The sequence below is a fragment of the Pygocentrus nattereri genome, chromosome 15, assembly GCF_015220715.1.
Source record: "Pygocentrus nattereri isolate fPygNat1 chromosome 15, fPygNat1.pri, whole genome shotgun sequence".
Classification (NCBI taxonomy): domain Eukaryota; kingdom Metazoa; phylum Chordata; class Actinopteri; order Characiformes; family Serrasalmidae; genus Pygocentrus; species Pygocentrus nattereri.
This window is the reverse complement of record NC_051225.1, coordinates 28,639,767-28,661,918: the sequence shown is the minus strand read 5'-3', so window position 1 is coordinate 28,661,918 and position 22,152 is coordinate 28,639,767. Positions and strand designations below refer to the sequence as shown.

The window sequence follows — 22,152 nt, the reverse complement described above, 5'->3', positions numbered from 1 at the left end:
TGCATGGCATCAGTGCTTTCTACAATGGTAGCATTAACCAGTATGCTTTTCTTCACCTCAGGATCCTCAGCCATGGACTCTTCTTGGTGCTCGGGTTCAACTGGCCACTCCCTTTCTGGTTTGCTAAGGAAACTGGGACCAGCAATCCAGAGCTCGTTCTTCATGAAGGTGCTCACCCTTTGACCCCTCGAGGCGCAATCGGCAGGATTCAACTGAGTGTTGACATAGCTCCATTGGTGCACGTTTGATGCTTGCAGGATTATGGCAATCCTGTTTGCTACAAATGTCTTAAACCTGATTTTCTCGTTGGCTATGTACTTCAGTACGGCAGTACTGTCCGTCCAAAACTTGGAGTCTGCCAGTGGCAACTGAAGCTCCTTCTTCAACATGACATCCACCTTCACGGCTAAGGCAGCCGCCGTCAGCTCCAACCGTGGGATGGTAGTTGGTTTCAGAGGGGCGACCCTCGCCTTCCCCAAGACGAATGAACAGTGAACTTGGTTACTGCTGTTCTTCTGGACTAAGTATGTGACAGTACCATAGCCTGTTTCGCATACGTCACAAAAGTGATGCAATCGAGCCTGCACAGCTTTGCCAAATTCAGGTGGCTTAAAGCATCGAGTTACTCCAAAGTCAGTGAGCTGTTGGAGTTCTTCAATCCACTTGGTCCATTGTTGTGCATGGTGTTCTGGCACAGCGTCATCCCAGCCTATTCTCAGTCTACACAATTCTTGCAGGATGTTTCTAGCAGGTAATATGACTGGTGATAACATTCCAAGCGGATCATAGACTGAGCTCATTGTTGACAAGATTCCTCTCCTTGTGAGAGGCTTCTGTTCTTTGTTTACCTGAAACTTGAATTGATCTGACTGGATGCACCATTGTACTCCCAAGGCTCTCTTGATGGCGAGTGAGTGTTGGTCGAAATCAAGGTCTTTGATTTCCGTCGCTCGGTCTTCAAGCGGAATGGTTAACAGCACGTTTCGACTGTTAGTCGTCCATTTCGTGAGTCTAAAGCCTCCTGCTTGACAGATGGCCGTCAAGTCGTGGAGTAGCTTGATGGCTTCCTGTTCTGAGTTGACCGATTTTAAACAATCATCGACATAAAAATTGTTCAACACCGTCTCTACAGCTGCTACATTGAAAGTACTTATGTTGTCCTCGGCACACCTTCTCAGCGCATAGCTTGCGCAGCTTGGTGAGGAGGTGGCTCCGAACAAGTGTACCTCCATTCTGTACTCCTGCAGCTCTTTTGAGATGTCCCCGTCAGGCCACCATAAAAACCTGAGGAGGTCTGCGTCTTCAGGTGGGACCCTAACCTGGTGGAACATTGACTCCACATCGGCCATGACTGCGATTGGCTCCTGACGAAATCGAGTTAAGACACCAACCAGACTGCTGGTCATGTCAGGGCCTTGCAGTAGCTGCTCATTGAGCGTGGTTCCCTGATACGAAGCACCGCAGTCGAATACCACTCGAAGTTTGTGCTTCTTGGGGTGGTAGACGGCATGATGCGGAATAAACCACACCTTTCCATCACTCCTGTTTAGTTCTTTGTCTGGAACCTTGACAGCGTATCCCATGCTAATCACTTGGTTCATGAAGCTGACATATTCCTCTCGAAGTGTCTGGTTTTTCTGAAGCTTCTTTTTCATGTTGAGCGCTCGTTGCTCTGTCACTGCTCTATTGTTAGGCATTTTCACATCTTTGTTCTTCAATGGCAAACCAATAGAGTAGTGACCGTTGACCAGCTTTGTGGATGTGGTAACTCTGTCCATAAACAGTTGATCTTCCTTCGACATCTCACGCTGCTCTCCAAGAGCATTCTCGGGAAAATCGTACTTGAATTGTTGCATCCACAATTCTTCAAGTCGAGTCACCGATATCCGGTTCATTTGAATCTGTGGGTACCCATGCTCTGACCAGTTTCTGATGCTTTCACGCAGAGGCCCGTTCACTGTCCATCCCAAGACTGTACGAACTGCATACGGCCCATCTTTCACGCTGCGGATTACCTCTTGTGGCTCCAAAGCCTTTGCAACGTCAGTCCCAATCAGAAGATCGACATCCGCTTTGATCGATGGAATTCGCACGCCTCGTAAGTGTGGCCACCTATCCACGTCTTCTTGGGTAGGAATGTTATCCTGACTAGCAGGTATGGCCTTTTGTGTGAACACACCATTAAGCTCGACAAAGTCATCACCTTCCAGACTGCTGACTTCGAGGTCTGGTAACACTTTGCATGAGACTGCCTTTTGGTCTCCCATGGTGGTAAGTAGGATGTTAACATTTGTTCCTTGCAGGTTAAGGTTGTTGGCTAGCTTGTTAGTGCAAAAGGAGGCGTTGCTGCCTGGATCCAGGAACGCATAGCAAGTCAGCACCTTGTTACCTTTCTTTGCCTTCACTCTCACTGGAACAATGGCGAGGACGGTTCCTGTACTCCCGGCCCCAGTCTGAGAGCAAGTTTCCCCGGCATCCACGAATCCACTGACCACTTGTTGTTCTTCTTGTGAAGACTCCTCCTTTTGTTCCTCCCGTGAAGCGTTTTCTTTCCGTATGTCTTTAGGTTTCTGCTTTATGTGTAACAGCGTAGGGTGTTTAGCTGAACACATCTCACAGCTCTTCTTTTCTTCACAGGTACTGCTCACGTGTCCTCCTATAAGACAGCTGAAGCAGAGGCCCTTACTTTTAAGGAATTCTATTTTTTCTTTGTGCAACCTTTTTTGTAGTTTCTTGCACTGTTCCATTGTATGATCTCCCTGACAGAAGATACAAGGTTTCATGAAAGCCATGTTCATGTTTGGCTTCTTTTCTTTAGCTTTCTTGTTGTCAGCATCACCAACATCTTTCACTGCTTTCTGCTCTTTAGCTTCAGTGGCTAACGTTGTGATGTTTTTCTTGCCAGTTGACCTTTCAGGTTGGCGCTTGGTTTGACCTGAGATTTCACCAAACACAGGGTGTGCTGCCATTTCAGCCTGTTTGGTAATGAATGACACCACGTCTTTAAACTTTGTTCGCCGGTCTTTTTTCTGAATGTCAATGGCGATGCTCCTAAATTTCTCCCTCAACCTGTATGGGAGTTTGGAGATGACTGTGCGCATGTTCGCGGCATTCTCCATCTCATCCAAGTACTCTAGGTCCGACATTGCGTTGTCGCAATTGGTCAGAAAGAGAGCATATGCTTCAAGTGCCTTAACGTCATCTGACTTGATAGTAGGCCAATTTAGAGCCTTGTCGAGGTATGCCATCGAGATCTTATATTTGTCACCAAAGCGCTCCTTTAATAATTTCTTGGCTTCAAAGTAGCCCTGTTCTGGGTCCATATGAAAACAGCTGCGCACTAAATCATTAGGCTGACCAGTTGTGTGCTGTTCTAAATAGTAAAGGCGATCTTTGCTGTTTTCAGTCTTGCTTTCTATGCGATGCTCGAAAGCTCTCATGAAGAGACGGTATTCCATTGGATCTCCTTTAAACACTGGAATGTTTGGCGATGGCAATGTTGATAGCTTTTGTTGCTTTATTAAACTCTCAGTTATTTCGTTTTGGCGTTGCATGACAGAAACTAAGTTATCTGTGTTTGCAGAATTGCCTTTTGGAGTGGCATACACTTGACGTGCATAAGACACTGGTCGTGCAACAGGCGCTGCATTGACAGCTATTCCACCACTATGGCTGTGCTGAGATACATTACTAGCCCCACCGCTCCTATTGTGGCCAACATGTTGTGTCTGGGTAGCCATCAGTGAATCCCATCTACTGCCTTTAGAGCCTCTTGACACATTTGATTCTTCTTCATATTTTCTTAGCACAGCTAATTTTGCATCTGATTCATCAAGCTCTGCTTGTAACTCCAATTCTTCCTTGTCAGCTTTGAGCTGTAGCTCCTGTTCCTCCAAAGCCCTTTTTTGTTTCAATGTAGCTGTCTTAGTTAACAAAATAGCTTGCTCCAATTCCACTTTCAAACGCTCAGCACGAGCTAATGATACTACTGAGGCAGCTGAGACAGACTTGGCCTTTTTGCTCTTTCTGGATGTAGCTGAAGCGCTATCTTCAGGATTTATCTCATTGTTTAGTTTTGTAGACTCTTCTATGCGACACATTGCATCCTGTATCCATAAATTCATTTCTTGCACAAATTTGCTGTGCTCATAGTATTTTGGCTGAAACCAATCACTTTGATCTCTCTCCATGTTCTCTACACATCCAAGCTGACTGTACAGGTCTTTAATATCAGCATTTATCCTACTGAATTCTCCTATCAGCTCTTTATACTTGTCTAACAATTCCTGCGTTATAATTTCCACGTTTGCGTCATCATCCATTAAAGCGAGCATTTCGTTTCTTTTCTCGGTCAATTTGCCTAGCTTAGCTCTTCTGGAGCTGATTCTCGTTTGCAGATCATTTTCCAATGACACTCGTGTTGGTTTAACCAAACGTTTTCCCCCTGGAGGGCTTACCGTATTTTCTTCATCATTCATCATGCTTGCTTTTTTTTTTGAACGTCAGTCCGTTTTTTTTTTTTTTTTTTTTTCTTTCAGCGACAGTCACGTAGCAGCCACTTGTCCACTCACCAGTCACGAATGCAGCGCGTGATCGTGCTGGTTCCGCAGTCCCTCGTTAAATCTTCTTTTCGGTTTCAGCAAACCTCTCCAACGTTTATAATCCAATGTCAAGCAAGTTTTCTTACTAATTTAGAGGCTTGTTCTTGATGAGACCGCTAGGAATGTGCTTTTTCTTACAGTGACGAACTCTCCGACCCATAGTTGTTGTTTCACTCTGACTGTGATGATGTCCATGTAATGTGAAATAAATCCACTCCACCACGTCTTGAAATGAAACTTGAAGTTTACTTTACCTTTTTACATTTACAAAACGAACATGAACTAACTAAAATATCCGCTGATTAAATAAAAAAGAAAGTTCTAAATGTCTGTCGGAGTCCGCAGCAGCACGTAAGAAAACTGTTCGCTTTCAAGGCTCCTAGCGATCTGAAAAGAGAAACGCGACAGTCTAGGGTAGCCGACTCGGCCCATTATTAAAGCGACAGTACACATTTTTTAATCCATATACGACAGATAACCTAAACATATGAATTCTAATTCTTTTAATTTCCCTATGTAATATTCATCATTTGAATCACAAAATAAACATATCTATGAAATTATAAATTCAAACAAAATTATTTATCTTTTTTAAACATTAATTTCTATTTATAACAACATAAGGTCTATTTTGGCCGCTACAGGCCCTTTATTATCTAGTTATTATCTAGTCTCCTATTCTTTATTCTATTTATTCAAATTTTATTTTACTTGTTCCTTAATTATTTGTTAGCATTGAATTATAAGCTGCACTTATTTTATTGTATTGCACTGTGTATTGTAGTGTAGTGTATTGTATTGTGTTTTATTGCATTGAATGGCACAGAGTTCTGTGTTTTATCTCTGTTCCTTTTTCTCTCTGTATCTACAGTGACTTTTTGTTTCTAGTAGTATCTGAGCTCAGGACTGTCTTTTTCTCTAACCTATTGGTAACTAGCAAAAGACTTTCTCTAAATAGACAAAGCACTTTTTGTAAGTCGCACTGGATAAGAGCGTCTGCTAAATGCTGTAAATTTGTTAAAACGATGTGTGCAGTCAGGTCTGTTCAGTATGTTACATGTCATACATGTATGCACACACCAAGACATTTCCTTTTATGTGAAACATACAAAAGTGTCTTGATTCTGATTTCTGGTTTGTGTTCTTCAGGCTCCATAGGGGTATTCTGTGAATTCAGATCAAGCGACAAGAGAATGCTGGATTTCCTCAGGACGCTGGGCCTGCTCCATGTGCTCAAAGTGGATGGACTACAAGCAGGCCTGGTCCTCATGGGAACAAAGCTATGACTTTGAACTGTTCAACAAACATTTTTCAGTTGAATGAAAGCCACTCATAATGTTTGCTAAAGTAGAACATTTATAAAATAACAGAATTTTTACTCAATTTGGACAACGGTTTGTAGTGTAGGGTGGGATAATTTGATTTTCTTTTCTATTAACTCCTTAATGTGATCACAACTTTGATTGTCTTGGGAAGAAATGAACAGTGTTTAAATGTAAAAATACACCAGAATACTTCAGTTCCTCCTGTCAGGGACAAAAGCACTTAAAAGCTTGTGATGTGCGAAGCCTGCTGTTCTGTGGTTGATGATATGTTGTACAAAGTGCCATTCACTGGTAGAACAAACACATTCTTGAATAACAGGTGTTCAAGCACCTTTATTTTAATGTTTATTGGCCAAGAGCAAGACTGCTTAACATTTTTGATCCCTGATGGTCAGAACTCAGATGAGTTACATTCAAAATGTATGTGCAGTTCAGCAGCTTTTTAAACAGAATAAAACAAAAATAAAAACACTCACGTTAGTGTTTAGGACTACTGTATTTTTAAAAAGCTGGCAATTAAAATATATGAAATAGAACTTAAATAAATGTATTTCTTTTCCATGTTGCTTCATCTTTTAGTTAAAGTTATTCCATTTGGTTAGACTATGTTGTGCGTTTTACTTGAAAACCCCTGAGTCTTTAGCAGCACTGTTTTCCTCCATGATGCAGCCCACAACAGACTTCAGCCCACAGCTGGAGTTCACAGAACATGTGCTTTAACCTGACATGATAAACCTGCTTCTCTTTCTCTTTTACTTGACTTCATCTGTCTTCCTCACCATGGCAACCCAGGTGTCAGGTACTTGTTCTCTTACATCTCCATGGTGACTCCTAGACAAACAGGTACATACAGAAGGGTGCAGTGGCACCACTTGAAGCCTATATAGAAATATCAAAAGAGAAGCACAGGGGCATTTCACAAAACAGGATTTTTCAGTGAGCTAAATAACTTAAGCCCAAAGTGAGTGCAATGCCCATTACTTATAGTAGTGGGTGATATAGCAAAATTGAAACGCTTTTGGATAGTAAATAAAATGACTATATTTGCATTGTAAACATTGCGACCTCTGGTTCCTATCTCTACCACTGTAAAGATGTTTGAAGGTTTCTTTATAATTAACTGTTTTGCATCAAACCAATCTGACTTTACATCTCAATGACTGAATTATGCAGGAAAATAAAAAGTACCTTTTAAGTTACTTAAAATATCCACAATATACTCAAAAGGCATGCTGTGATGTGACAATTTGACATTAACAATAATTATCACCATATTGCTACCCCTGTATTATCATGATAAAACGTATAATTACATAATTACATGCTTTTCTGAATATATCATTGGTATTGTCAGAACCTCTGGAACACTGAAAAGCTGAATGGATCACAAAAAAGACCTGTAAAAACAACAACCAGTGTACAGTAACAGTGTGAACTGTATAGTAACAAGTATCTGATTGGATATGAGCACATTATGCTTCAGAAAAATCAAACAGCATGATGCATATTGTGTATTGTATAAAGGCCTATCCTCACTCCTCCTGTTAAACAGGTCTTTGGGCTTAAGTTATCTGGCTAAGAATTCCTGGTTCCTGAAATAACCCCTTAATCTGTTCATGACATTTCTACCACATTGTACTGATCATGGACGGGTCAACACCAAGGCCCCCTCTTTGCACTCTCGCCAGCTGAGCTGGCAGGAAATAATCTTGTCTAGATGAACTCCAGACCCTCATACTTCACGTCTCCGATCTTTGTCTCGGGCAGCAGGATGCGACCGTCCAAAGTGAAGGCCGTGATGTAGGTGGCAATAGTGCCTGCATCCTCTTCGGACTTCAGTGCCAGCACCATCTGGTCGTCCGTGTCAGGGATGAACCTGAAGGAAGAGAAGCCGTGGGTGGGCAGCAGTGGTCCAGCATGGGACACAGAGAACTGACTGAAATCAGATGGGCAGCTGAGGACTAGGTTGGTGGCGCGGCGTTCGTCTGCTGTCTCGTCGTAGCGCTCTGAGCTGGCTCGGCGGGGCAGAAAGAACCAGCGTTGCAGACGGTCGCTCCATGCTGCAGACTCGTGGATAAGATAACCTAAGGGGAGTGCAAAAAATTACACTATGTTGAGTATGTTGCTCTTAGATACAAAATGTCAGGATTTTTGAATAAGGCATCTTAATGCTTCAAAGCTGTCAATTAATGTCCCTTGAAGCTGCATGGCTTGATTCTGACCCAAATTCCACATGTATTTTTGACTAGGTCTAAGAGGAGCCGTTCTGCAATACATGAAATTTTCCTCTTACACCAAATCAAACCAACAAGACAAGAAATATCTTTATTGTGGTACTGAAGCTATGAGCGAATGTAAAATTACAAAAGTGCAGACAAATTCAGATGGCACCTTTTACTGTTTTACCATGTGCTGTACACTTTAGTCCACTTTTATAGGTAACAGTATGTCTAACACGGTCAGAAACCACTTATGCAGGTCTAGCTGGGATTAATCAACAACTCAAAGTTTGTTCTGGTTCATTTAGGTCAGGGGTGTCCAATCATATCCACAAAGGGCCAGTGTGACTGCAGGTTTTTATTCCAACAAAGCAGGAGATCACCTGTTTAAAGACTGCAACCAACTGATTAAACAGGTGGAATCAGGTGTGCTCCAGCTCGTTTAGCGTGAAAACCTATAGCCTCACTGGCCCTTTGTGGATAAGACTGGACACCCCAACATCTTGGTTAAACTATTACATTTGAGGTAAGGGGGAAACTTAAAAGTTAGATTTTTTTGCCAAATTATTAATCATATATGTCATTTGAGTAAAAATAACTATTGCCAAATCTATTTACAACATCCAAAGCTTACAGCCTTTTTTCCCTTTAATTTCCACCAGAGACTAGCCTTTATTTATTTAATGTCCAGTCAAAATGTCCATTAAGTACTTTTTGCAGCATTGGGGAAAAAGCAGAAAACATATTTACCAGAAAATTTCACAATAATCATCAACAACTAGATATATATTTCTTGTTTCTTGGTATTTAATGTGTCCACCCCTTGCCTTTATTTCCATTCTTTTCAGACTTGCTTTCTGTTTTTCAAAGAAACCTGAAGGAATATTTTTCCAAACCTCAAAGGTTTGGTCTTAGAAGTTGGTTTTGAATATTCTCCCACTCACAATCCAAATAATCCCAAATACATTCAGTGATGTTGAGGTCTGGGTGGTCAGTCTGTTGTTCTAAGAACAGCAGCTTCTTTGTTCGATTTGCAAAGGTTTATCTTCTTTTGTCCATTTCTCGGTAAGAGCTTCTTGACAGCTACATGTCCTTTCAGGCTCGTAGTGTTGTTGTCTTCTCACAGTAGAAGGATGGACAGAAACACTAGTGGATTTATTTATTTATTTTTATATCTGAAGCAAGAGTGGAGCTTGATTTTCTCCTCTGTCACAGTTGAAAGCTTTCCGTCCTGCTTATCTGATGGTGATGGTTTTGGTGGTTTAGCAGGTCATTTTTAATAATTTGTATTTTCCTTTGACCTTCTCCTTTCTTATGCAAGCCAATTCTCTTCAGAAATATCTACCTGAAAAATGACTTGTAACTAGAGGCTATTTTTTACTGGAATTTAAATAAATGAATGGTGGTCTCTGACTTTAGCACAGTACTCTGTATTTGCCATAATGTCCACCCCCTTTATTACCCTTACTATGCAGGAATTCTCAACTCCAGTAGTCAGGAAGGACTGTGTTATGGAGTTTCATCTTTACACCTGTAGGGTAGTTTGAAGGGCCTAATAAGTAGCCAAAGAGCAGGATAAACAGAACACTTTGCCAAGCAGTGGGCCTCCAGTGCTGGAGCTGAGAACGCTACATTTAGAACCTCCTCCACAGAGCAGTGAAGCAGCTTTACCAGGAGGTTTGATGCCTGCGGCGACCCGCAGGGCGCTGTAGTGGGGCACCCAGTTCTCGTGCTGCACGTCTCCACGGAAGCCAATAACTTTTACCCACTCCGGGTTGTTGTTCACGAACTCGCCTGTCGTGGTTGTCCACTCCTTCCCCAGCCCACCAACATACAGGTGCTCATCCTTCACCGCCATCCACTCTGCCTTAAAGCCTGTCATACATACAGAGAGTCACATCAATCACATGAGACTGACTTCTATATTGATGTCTTTCATCTGCTTTGAAATGTTGTGAAATAATAACTAAGTATTCTCAGAGCAAAATAAGCAAATAAAATCATCTTATTTATGTAACGTGTTTTATGAAGTGACAGCCTTGAACAGTGTAGTAATACATGTTAAAGCAATAGTTTAGTGAAATAAAATGGACATAATAGTTATGAAATAAACAAAGTTTGGGAGCAGGACAACATCTGAAGCTCCTCCTTTCTATAAATCATAAATTTCCATCTCAGCCTTCTGTTTCCTTTTCTTCAGTCATATTTCTGTTCAACAACTGGGGGTAACTGATCTTCTAGCTCAAAGCAGAAACCACCCACAACTCCAGCCTACATCCTCAGAGTTCTCTCCCCCTCCTACAGTCTCTTATAATAATACAACCATATGCTGAAGACACTGTCCAAACTTGCAACATGTAGCTGATCACTGTTCCATTTTTGACTGTTCAAGTTTTCTTCTTTAGTTGCACTGGAGTTGCAACACTAATGTAGTTAAGAGGCTTACTAAGAGGTTTTTCAGAGAGGATATAATTGAATATTGTCGATGATTGACAAGTAACCTGACATCAATGTTTCAAAGGCATTGATCACTATACTGCAAAATAGAACTGATTGTAAACAAGAGAGAATTAATTCAAGATTTAAGCAGCTTGCTAAGTAAAATTAATCATGAACATCAATTTTACTGTTAAATCAACGGATTATCGAGGGGCACCAATATTAACATTATCGATTAAAATGGTGGAGTAAATTTTGCAGAATGCAACAGTGTCTGAGGAGAATTCTCATTTTTGTATTTTGTATATCTTCAGTTTCCCAATGGTTCAGATCAGTTGTGAAGTTATTAAAATATAATAATTCTTAATTTTTCACAGGCATCTTCAGCTGAACTCCAGAATATATCCGCAATAACAACTGAAAACACTCTGATTTTTTTATCCATATATATGAAAGCATGTGGGCATGCCTTTGGAACTCATTTAGGCCAGATGTTGCAGTCTGAAGTTTCTCCAGTGGAGGGCACTATTAGCATGCAAGTCGCTTGAACACATACCAGAAGGAGCTCAAAAATGCATATTTATTGTAACAATTTCAAAATGAGACTTTGAGTAGTTTTCAAGTGTAGTGTTTAATTTGTTGTTTTAATTTTCATTACATTAGTAAAATATAGTTAAACCATCTTAAGTTTTGGGGATTTGAAGACCTCTCTGTGTAATTGCTCACACCATGACAAACAACATTTTGTAAAGTAAGCTGTGTTTCAGACCCCTTCCCAGAGCAGACGAATCTGATGATTGTGAACTTTAAAAGAGTTGAAAAGATGAGTTAAAAGAGTAAAATAGGTAAGGACATTTCCTGAGGATGTAGTTGAATTATTTACTATTGTCATCATATCGTCATCAGAATAAAGCTGGTTCTCTTTCAAGCATTCGTTTCAGTATCTCACTATGGGTACGCCCCCTTTGCGTACTCCTCAGAAGCACTTGTATCAATACGCAAGCCCCTATTGGCTGGCAGCCGGGACGTGTGCGTCAGGGAGAAGCCACCCCTACTCCGTATTTAAGGGCTGACGCAACGTCACTTTCAAAGACCTCTTCTCGCTTCACTCAGGAGCTCAGCTTCGACATGACCACACTTGGGCCCTTAGTTTAACTGTCCACAGCCTGAGCTAACAACTCGGTCACCGGGCGCTAACTTGCTTGCTTGTGCACTGGTGTTAACCTCATTCTTTCTCCATAGGAAGAGGCTCGTAGCTAACACGGTTTGGCTGCCTCCAAACAGCGGACCTGCTCACTATGGTGTCTCCAAACAAATAGCGAACTAATCCGTTTGTTAGCCGTCCTTCGGTTAGCATTGGTGGCTACACCCGCCTGGCTAAAGTTTTGCAAAAAACTTCCCCTTGGTACTCGCAATGGTGGAAGCACCCACGAGTGCCTCTATTCCCAAGGTGGAGGAGAAACCTCCTCCGCGAGTGTGCCCATGCAGCAATAAGATTTCAGGCACGGACACTTACACCAGATGTGCCACGTGCCTCGGGCTGCGACATGGCCAAGCAGCACTTCACCTGATTTCGGTGAGCATTGTTCACGCCCCTCCGTCAAGAGTCTCCGCCACAGGCTAGCATGCCAAGCTAGCCTGTTTGACCGAGACCCACTGTTGGGAACTACACGAAGTTCAGCGACCGTGGGTGCGGAAGACTCCCAGGCACCAGGCAGCATGAGTTGGGGTGATCAGCTTGATGAAGCTGAGCCACTAATGGATGACTTCAGTGCCCTCACAGCTATGCGGCGGATCTCTGCGGTCGTGGACAGCGAGTCTGAGGGGCTTTTATTACATTACATTACATTTAGCAGATGCTTTTATCCAAAGCGACTTACAAATAATGAAGTACATAGAACAAACATAGTTAGGCCTTAAAGGAGGCCAAAGGGTAATAGCGGGGTAGAGAAGGGAAAGAGGGCAAGAAGGAGATGAAGTTGGTAGTGGTTTATCTGAGGAAGAGGACTGCGATGAGTCCACTTTCATCCCGTCAGCACAGGCTACCCAACCGAATGCTGCGGGAGCGGATGGCAGCGATGCCGATGCCCCGTCCCTTCGCAAGGATCTGTAGGACGTGTGCAAACGCGCAGCAGGGCGCTTGGGCATTACGTGGCCCACGGTCCTGGCAGAGACTACCAGCTCCCCGTTATGAAGGAAAATGGCTACCCAGAGCCAAGCAAACAGCGAGCCAACTCCTGCTAGTGTTCCCGAATGCAAGGAGGAAGTAACTCGCTCCTGGAATAATCCATTCTCTGCCAAAAACCCCATTCAGGGAGGGTCAGTACTAGACTGTGTGGATATGGAAGGAAGTGGTCTCTCTCACCTGCCTCCAGTTGAGTCCATAGAAGCCTTCCACCTGCACCCAGGGTAGAAAACCATGACTGGTGCCAGCCCTATTTTCCAACCAAATCTGACGGTTTCCAGAACTCCATGACTGAAAAGTCATGTTGTTCAGTTGCTACAGCTGTCAGAGCCCTCAATGCCTCATCCATGCTCATAGTATACCAGGCTGAGCTGCAGGAGGAGATGATGTCCAAACCAGACTCAAGCCCCTGGGATGAGATCTGCGTTGTGACTGACCTCTGCCTTCAACTACATAGATGTGCTGTACAATCCTCCGGCAGAGCGATGGGTGTGATGGTGGCACAGGAGAGGGCCCAGTGACTCAACCTTTCTAGCCTTTCTCAAAAGGAGAAGGTTCTGCTTCTGGATGTTCCAGTAGACCCCAAGGGCCTGTTTGGCTTTGTTTGGCACATCTGTGTAGTCATCATGTAGCTGCCATGCAACAGCACTACAAAGAGAAGAAAAGAGAAGGCAAAGCTTTGCAGATATGTCTCCCCAGGAAGACGCACATGACCCCATCTGCTGCTCCTTGCCAGACCTTTGCACAGGCAGTGGCCCACCCACCTCCTGCCTTCAGGATCCCTAAGCGCCCCATGACGCAAACGGGACCTCCTGCGCAGCCCAAGTCCCTCAATGCAAGAGCCACTTGGCCCAAGAACCCCCCTTCTACCTCGACACAGAGGAGTCGGCCAACCCAGGCCGCCGCTCCAGGGGGGGAAAAAAAATGCGCTGTGCTACCTAGTGCACAGCCGTGGGAAGGGAGAAACCAGGATGGCCAGACGCTCTTTTTCCATTCCCACAAAAGTAGCAGTTCAGGCATGCAGAGCCCTAGTTGGTGCTCAGTTCACACAGCCCGGCAAAGAAAATGAGAAGCTGTGTCCATGTTGCAAAACATTCCAGACACAGTGTTAAACCAAAATATGGCGGCCCACAAAAAAGGTCACATGAGCACCTGGATGGTGCAGACCTGTCAAGTGTCTCAGCAGATCCTGCTTACACTCCAGTATGTCAGTGGACGCCCCTTAACACCACTAACTGTAAAGAGGGATGTGTGGCGCGCATGTGTGACCTGAAATTGGGTGTGGAGAACGATAGACAAGGGTACAGACTCCAATTTGCCATCACTCCACCACAATTCAGGGGAATATTGTTCTCAAAAGCCCTGGTTGAATCCGCTCATATTCTCATTGTTGAGAAAAGGAGCCATAAGAATTGTGCCTCCCGAAGAGAACATGTGCGGCTTCTACTCGAGCTACTTTCTTGTCCCAAAGAAGGGAGGGGGTTTAAGACAGATTCTGCTCTAAAACAGGCACCTCAGAATATTCAGGTTCAGGATGCTGACACACATGGCATTTTGTGAGACGAGGCAATTGGTTCACCACTGTCGATCTACAGGACACCTATTTTCACATCCCTATATACCCCCCTCACAGAAAGTTCCTGAGATTCGCTTTTCAGGCGTGAGCTACGAACACCTTGTTCTTCCGTTCGGACTTTCACTGAGCCCCCGGGTGTTTGTGAAATGTACATTGCCCCGCTCAGGAGGAAAGGCATTCATCTGGCCACATACATAGACAACTGGCTCTTAGCTGCCCAGTCAGAGCAGGAAGCGCGAAAGCACACTCGACTGCTCACGGAGCATCTGAGTGCACTAGGCTTTCGGGTGAATATCGCCAAGAGCATTTTAACTCCCATTCAGACCATCTCTTTCATAGGGTTGACCCTCTGGTTTCATTCAGGGCATGACTATCTTTGGAGAGGGTGAGAGCTTTTCGGATGTGTCTAGCCCACTTTCAGAGCGGGAATTATGTAACTTTCAGGCTGTGTTTCAGACTTCTGGGACTAATGGCATCGGTTTTAGTTGCTGTGCAGTTCGGCCACCTGTACATGAGAGGGTTTCAATGTTGGGTGGCCTCCCTTGGACTGAACCAGTTACATCACGGCCACCGCCGAGTTTTGGTTTTAGTAGACTGCGCGTTGGTGCTGTGCCAGTGGAGACAGCTGGCTTTTCTAAGGGGGGTTCCGATGGGCACCATCCTGGCCAGGAAGGTGGTCATATCGGATGCATCCCTCTCAGGTTGGGAGGCCACCCACAAGGGCAGATCAGTGAATGGAGTGTGGGACCCAGCCATCATGTTCTTGTCCGAACGGACAATACCACGGTGGTGGCTTACATAAACCGACAGGGAGGCCTGCGATCTTGGCAGTTGCACATGTTAGCACACAGACTGATTGTGTGAAGTGCAGTTCATTTTCTGTCTCTGAAAGCCATTCACGTACCCGGTGTTTTGAATCGGGAACGGATCTGCTGTGGAGGGACAATCCTCGCTACGGGGAATGGAAACTACACAGAAGCGTAGTATATCAGATCCGGTGCCGCTTCCCCGAAGATAGATCTATTCGCCACCAGAGAAAATGCTCAATGCCTGTCGTTCTTCTCTTTGAACGACCAGGATGCACCGACAGAAGTGGACGCACTAGCACACCCATAGCCGCGTATCCTGCTGTATGCGTTTTTGCCGTTGGCACTGATAGCACTTACTCTGACCAGGGTGAGACAAGAAGGGCTGTCACTCATTCTGATAGCCCCGAACTGGCCGGAGAAGCAGTGGGTGGCGGAGATAGTCCAGTTGCTGAGTTGACAGCCCTGGCCCTCCCCCTGCGCAGAGATCTCCTATCACAAGGCAGAAATTTTTGCCCTCATCCAGAGCGTCTAGCTCTTTGGGCTTGGCCCGTGAAAGGTCCAACCTAACTGCCATAGGTTTGCCCGATGATGTTCTAGCAATGATTCAGAGTGCCAGGGTCTTATCTACTCGAACCCTTTACGAGCTAAGGGGCGAGTTTTTGAGGAGGGGTCTGCGAAATCACAGGCAGTGTCATTTCAGTGCTCTGTCCCTGTGATTTTGTCCTTCCTATAAGAGCTCTTGGATAAGGGTAAAGCATTTTCCACGATTAAAGTGTATGTGGATCTCAAAACTTTGTAGATGAAAACAGCTCTTTAACTGGCGCTAACATCAGGAAAATGGGTCAGTGAAACCTAACCCTGCCTTTATCCCAAAATTGTTGAGTCGGTGGCAACGTTTTCCCGTCTTGTGCTGGTGGCTTTTTATCCCCCCGTTTGCATCTGATGAGCAGCAGCAATTATACATGCTGTGTCCGCTGCGTGCGCTGCGCATTTATCTAAACAGGACTGAGGAGTTTAGGAAAACTGACCAGCTGTTCGTATCCTGGGCAAGACCTGATATTGGGAACCCTATTACTAAACAGCGCCTGTCTCACTGTATAGTGGGGGCTATAGCTCAAGCTTACTCCAGCAAAGGCATGCAGCCTCCAGCTGGATTGAGGGCACATTCCACAAGGGGAATGGCCACATCCTGGGCCCTGTTTCAGGGCTTTTCTATTCAGGAGATTTGTGCTGCAGCCACCTGGGCCTCACCTCATACCTTTAGTAGGTTTTACAGGCTGGATGTCACTGCGCCTACCTTGGCGCATACTGTGCTTAGTGTATGCCCATCTGAGGGGTGGGACCCGCCAGCCAGGGAATGATTCTTCTCTGACGGAGCTGATTTACATGGTTTGGGGCGGCCGGTTTGTCGAAGTCTGGCAATCTTGGCATATCCCATAGTGAGATACCGAAATGAATGCTTGAAAGAGAACTTTAGGTTACGAACGTAACCCTAGTTCTCTGATAGCATGAGTGAGGTATCTCTCCAGACCACCTTTCTTGTGTGAAGCAAGGAAAAGTTGAGCTCATTCTGAATGACCAAGTGATGTTCCGTCAGCCCTTAAATATGGAGGAAGGGTGGCTCCTCACTGACGTGCACGTCCCGGCTGCCAGCCAGTAGGGGTTGGCATATTGATACAAGTGCTTCTGAGGAGTAAACAGAGAGGGTGGACCCATAGCGACATACCTCATTCATGCTATCAGAGAACCGGGGTTACATTCGTAACCTAAAGTTTTCCACCTGAGCCAGACCAAAAACTACTTAAAATATTGCAACTCTCTATATACAGCAACTCTCCTAATCTTCTCTTACCTTTGGAAACGGTGCCATCTCCATCAGGCAGGATGACCCATGGCACTGCCCTGTTGCCCTCGATTCGGAACACCACACCTGTGCGATCGTCCACACTGTACAGCTGCCCATTAAAGGTCACCAGGTCAGAAAGTTCCATGCCCCGGCCCTTCTCGGCCAAGTGGCTCTCTAGCACCACTGTGTCTGGGTCCCACTCCACCGCCACACTGTCTCCGCTGTCTGACACCAGCAAGTAGCCTCTCCGCAGGTAGCTGTACCAAGTGTTGTGGCTTTTTTTGTGTGAGTTTGTGTCTAAGTCTGCGATCACGCCGATGCGGTATCGAATGCCGTTGGCTGTGTGTTCCGGAGGCGTTAGTGGGTAGGTATCATTGTAATGCGCATTACACCATTCCTTGGTGTCACGGTTCAGACGTCTTAACCTTGCCTCATTGCTGCTGCTGCGGTGCTGTATAAAGGGCTGTGTGTCATCTGTGTTGCCCCCTGCTGTTTGGTGCAGATATAGCAGCAGGCCTAGGACTAGCATGGTTACCATTGTAATGGCCCTCCATTTGAAATGAAATCGTGCATCGGATGTGGCGCTGCTGATGGAGGCCATGGCGGGCAGGCCACGAGTGGAGAGCCGTGCAGAGGTCATGGAGTCATCAGGAGATACAGCTATATGGGGAGAGAGAAGACCGAAATTAGAAGCCAGGAAATGGGGTGGGCAGGGAGAGAGATTATTTTATCCACAAGTGCCAAGACTTTCTTGCCAAGGAGAAAATTGTTTGTGTTCTACCACGACTATCAGGTTTCATGATGCAGACATTCCTGAAGTATGACCCTTAAGGAAGTGAAATGCTGATCACAGTAAACAGTCCAATGCAAGATCATTTTTAGAATTACAGGTTCTCAAATAGTAAGAAACAATATTTTAAAGGCTTCCTAGAATCTTTGAAAGGCTCTGCATGGTTTATGACTGTTTAATTTTATTGTTTAGCCTGATAACTTGGTCTGACTACTCTTGGTCTGACTGTCAAAATAACTGTCAAAATAATCTGTGGCTTATTTACAGGATCCAAATCATGGAAAAAACCTTTCTTTTTGAAATGAAAGAGGTTGATATAATATATAAACATTGTTAATGTTCCAAAATGTACCTTTCGCTCCCCAGCCCATATGTCCATTTGTAGAAGTTGCAAAAACAGTCTGTTTTGAATTCACTGTTTTTGTGATGGCACAAAAACCAATGCATTTATATACATATCTGCCTGTAAGGACTGTTTCAGCCCAGACTGCTTTTTGAAATAGGCAGAATATAGGGCAGCCAATCAGAACAGAACTCACATACATATATAATAATAATGTGCAGTTCTTGTTATAAAATCATACAAATGTTATAAGTGGACTTCAGGAAGAAAAAAAATTAATACAAGAAAAGAAAGTAGGACGTGGGCCCTTTAACCTCTTTTTGCAGACCTCCTAGTGGCCATTCTGTCACCGGAACCAGATTTTTAATCAATATAATTGAATGAGTGACTTTCTCCCCACAACTCTGTTATGAGATTATCTGGGACACTGTTGGCTCTCTGTGTGAAATTATTCAAGATTCAAGTTACACTGTACAATGAAATTCTTACTTTGCTGTTCCTCCATTCACCAAATATAATATTCATATCTATGAAATTTACAAAAACTGTGTGTGTACTTTGCCTAGTTTACTTTATTTAGCGCTTCTTTGGAGTATATCCTACTCCCACCTGTGCTACACCTTAGAGGATAATTAGCTGAGCAGTATCAAATAACATGGACAATGTGGCTATATAGCTACCACTAACAAAGTAATTACAGCATCCTAATGTGAGTCCTCGCTGTGTAATTACAATATTACTAATGAAGCCAAAAAAAAAAACAACTAAATTTTCATTTTCCAGGTGAAACTTGTACAAAATGTAACTTTACCAATTGCAACAGCCAAGGACAAGCTGGGGATGAAAGTCCAAGGTTTCTCCATCTTTGTATTTATTTAAAGCCAAACAACAATAAAAATGAACTATAATGGACTTCAATGGATTTAACAATTCTTAAAAATTACTTCATTATAAAAAGATAAATAAACACTAGGAATGCACTGATATGGGAGCTGTGGGTTGATGCTGATATACAAATGTTTAATGTGCATATCTGCTGATGCCAATACGTAAATGATTAAAAAAAAGACAATTTGAGACTAAATTTACCTGGAGTATTAAACAGTACTACTAGAATACTAACTTAGTACTGTGAAAAAGCTATTTTTGTAGAGTTACAAATGGGCCTCACAATCTTTTTTTGTAACAACAATTAACAATTTAATTCTTTTTCATCAAACAAACGTTACACACTGCCATCCTCTAAAAGTGTTATTAACAAACAGAAATAAACACATTACTCATTGCCACCCTATAAATGTGTTATTAAAAATACTCAAATAAACAGACATCACTCACCCACTGTGACACAGCACCAGTTAGTTAAACCAACAGGTTAAACCTTTGTTGGTTTCATTAAGACCCATGACTTGTCTCAATAAATACATTCCTGATTTCTTTTATTTACATTCATGTTCTTTAATCCAAATCATTGCACATAACTTGCATTCTGTTGCAACATAAACCTTTGATTGTGAAAGCTGACAACTTTGGAAAAAACAGTGATCAGATCAATCTCATCATGCATCCCTTGTTTAGAAACAAACAAATTTAAAAAAGTGTCCATCCAGCACTTTACACTACAATAAAGAGCAGTATGAGCATATAAAATAAGCACTCCCATCATACAAATTGACAGCTAATCATTTACATTAGGTACATTTTACATGACTTTCTTAATAAATGGGAAATTGTGTTTAGTTGTGTAATCATGACAGGGCTAGTATGAAACACATAAGGGGCTCAGAGTATGTAAAGGTGGAGCCCACACAATTCCTGAGTGGTTCATTGTGACCCAGCTCTCCTTACATAACTGGTGTTAGAAGCTGACTACACAAAGGAACAGAGCCAGTTTAACAGCACAACAGCATTGCGAGCAGAACAATAAACAACAAAAGCCATAATCCTCAGCTCATTTCACTCTGCAGCACCATCATTTCCCTATAAAATGGGATTTTGCATACCAGCGTTTCTGTTCATTTGGATTTTAAAAAGACTCTAGCCTAACTCTAGGTTAAACGGTTCCTTGAAACTGTAATCTAAGAAAACATCAACTATTGTTTACTGAAATACAAAGTTGTTTTGAATGTAAACACCTTAGTGGTGACCGGAAACTTTGACAATCTTTGGTTTTCAATAACTCCAAAAACTCTAAAGCTACAAACACGCTGTCATGCAAAAACAATACCCTCTACGTTCTTTAAAACCAGCCGAACTTTAAGTTAAAAAGCAGACAATGTGATGCGCCCAAAACCAAAAACAGCCACTTGGGACAAGTGTACCATTTACCCATTTTTCTTTCCTTCGCTCCTTGCTGCTCTTTCTTCCTTCTGTACATTCACAATGCTGTTGCTTGCTTGCTTGCCAGGACAAACTGATTCTTTCTCCCTCTTCCTCTCTGTCTTCATCTAGGAAACAGTTAAGCCTCTCAACAGTGACTAAGGAAAATGTTCCCTTTAGTGGTGAACTTTACCTATACAGAGATTTGAACTTTCACCGGCTCAGATTATTGATTAGCTTAAGTGCTGGAGACTTTTCTGTGGAAGAGCAGGCATGAACAAACCCGGAGGCAAAGCCTCTATCGCCTGCTTGTCAGTGCAGTGACTCTAAAGAATGACAAGTACAGAGAAGGCGTCATCACTGTAATTTAAGCCCACCTCCAGATGAGCTGTAATCCTAATACGCTCATTCATCATTAAAGCACTCATATCCTGGAGGTCCACCTATGACATTGGTGCGGTTTTATGAAGCAAATAATGTCAAAATTCATGTGTACATGGCCATTATCTAACCTTTCTAGATCACTTTGTTACTTTGTCATTTGGTACTGTGTCTTTAAGACTGATACGCATAAATAACCTCTGGCTGCCCTGTTTTGCACCTAACTGAAAAGTAGCCCACAATGACATGCTCTGTAACTTCACTGTGAATGGAGCTAAAGGCTAAATATCTGGATAGGGGTAAATCCACTGTTTTTTTGTGACATCACAAAACCAGTGAATTCAAAATGTTTCTGCAGCTTAGTTTCTACATATGGACTGTACAGACTGAGAAGTGAAAGGTGCATTTTGGATCTTGAACAGTGTCTGTATACAACATCAACCTCTTTAATTTCAATTTTCATGGTATGTGCCCTTTAAAGTTGCCAGAGACAGGAAAACTGTATTTTCATTGGGTTACATTGCGTTGAATAAGGAGAGTTCATATACAACACATTCTTCATCAGTCAGAAGAACCACTTCACGATGCAAAGAACCATTTAAGCATGCACAGGGTCCTTTGAGTGTGCATGGCTCCATATAGAACCACTTCCTTACTAAAGAACCATCTTTTTCCTGGTCCAAGAACTCGCCAAGTACCCCGATGTTCCCGAAAGAACTGCATCCAGCATGTAGCAGCACAAGAACTAAAGTTCGCTAGGCTCTGCTCTTCTCGCGTTGATCCGCTTGATCTAACACGACGTGCCAAAGTTCAAAAGTGAGAAAGGTGAGCAACAGCAAAAAGTCCAGGCGCGGAACCAGCAAAATAAAACTAACCTAAACCCACAGTGGAATTAGTGGTGGTGCCTGTCATGACACGAGTAACGCAGTGTGTATAATGTTATACTAGTCAGATATAGCAGTATTACAGGGAGCCTGTGACTCGACAGAAATTCAGGCTGTCGCTGAAACTCCGAACCACATAAGTATTCACAGCGCTGTCAGAGCTAACCAGACTCGGCTAGCTAACAGGCTTCAAAGCTTATGAGAAAACAGACAGTTTGAGCGTTAAACGGTTTGTGTTATAACAGAAGACAAAATGCAGCACATACCGTACAGGTTGTGTCTCCGGCGTGGCTTATTGGTGTAAAGTCTACCGGCAGTTTGAAGTTCTATAACTCTATCTCCACTCCATCTTTTACAAAACGCCGAGTTAGCAGCCTCTCTGCAAGCTCTCAAAGCGTTATCGTTTTTCCCCACCGGCATTCAGACAGGCCCCGC

At 43.4% G+C, this 22,152-nt stretch overlaps 2 protein-coding genes across 3 annotated transcripts in view; one reads left to right on the top strand and one right to left on the bottom strand.

Annotated features, from left to right (window-relative positions):
- The window catches only part of ogal (O-GlcNAcase like), an 18,840-nt gene extending 12,443 nt beyond the window's left edge, over positions 1–6,397 (top strand). Inside the window, exon 16 of the mRNA XM_017684913.2 lies at positions 5,751–6,397. Within this exon, the coding sequence (XP_017540402.1) occupies positions 5,751–5,887 (137 nt within the window). The 3' untranslated portion in view covers positions 5,888–6,397. The remainder of the gene's footprint in view (positions 1–5,750) is intronic.
- On the bottom strand, positions 6,249–22,152 carry cant1b (calcium activated nucleotidase 1b). 2 transcript variants are annotated; one of them, XM_017684914.2, is made up of 4 exons: positions 21,984–22,152; positions 17,007–17,660; positions 9,817–10,020; positions 6,249–8,010 (listed from the first exon to the last, which is right to left on the bottom strand). In XM_017684914.2, exons 1-4 carry the CDS (start codon positions 22,135–22,137, stop codon positions 7,640–7,642), a joined length of 1,383 nt encoding a protein of 460 aa, XP_017540403.2. In that variant the 5' UTR covers positions 22,138–22,152; the 3' UTR covers positions 6,249–7,639. The 2 variants fall into 2 exon arrangements, with proteins under 2 accessions (XP_017540403.2, XP_017540404.2); XM_017684915.2 differs by lacking the exon at positions 21,984–22,152 and adding an exon at positions 20,462–20,673.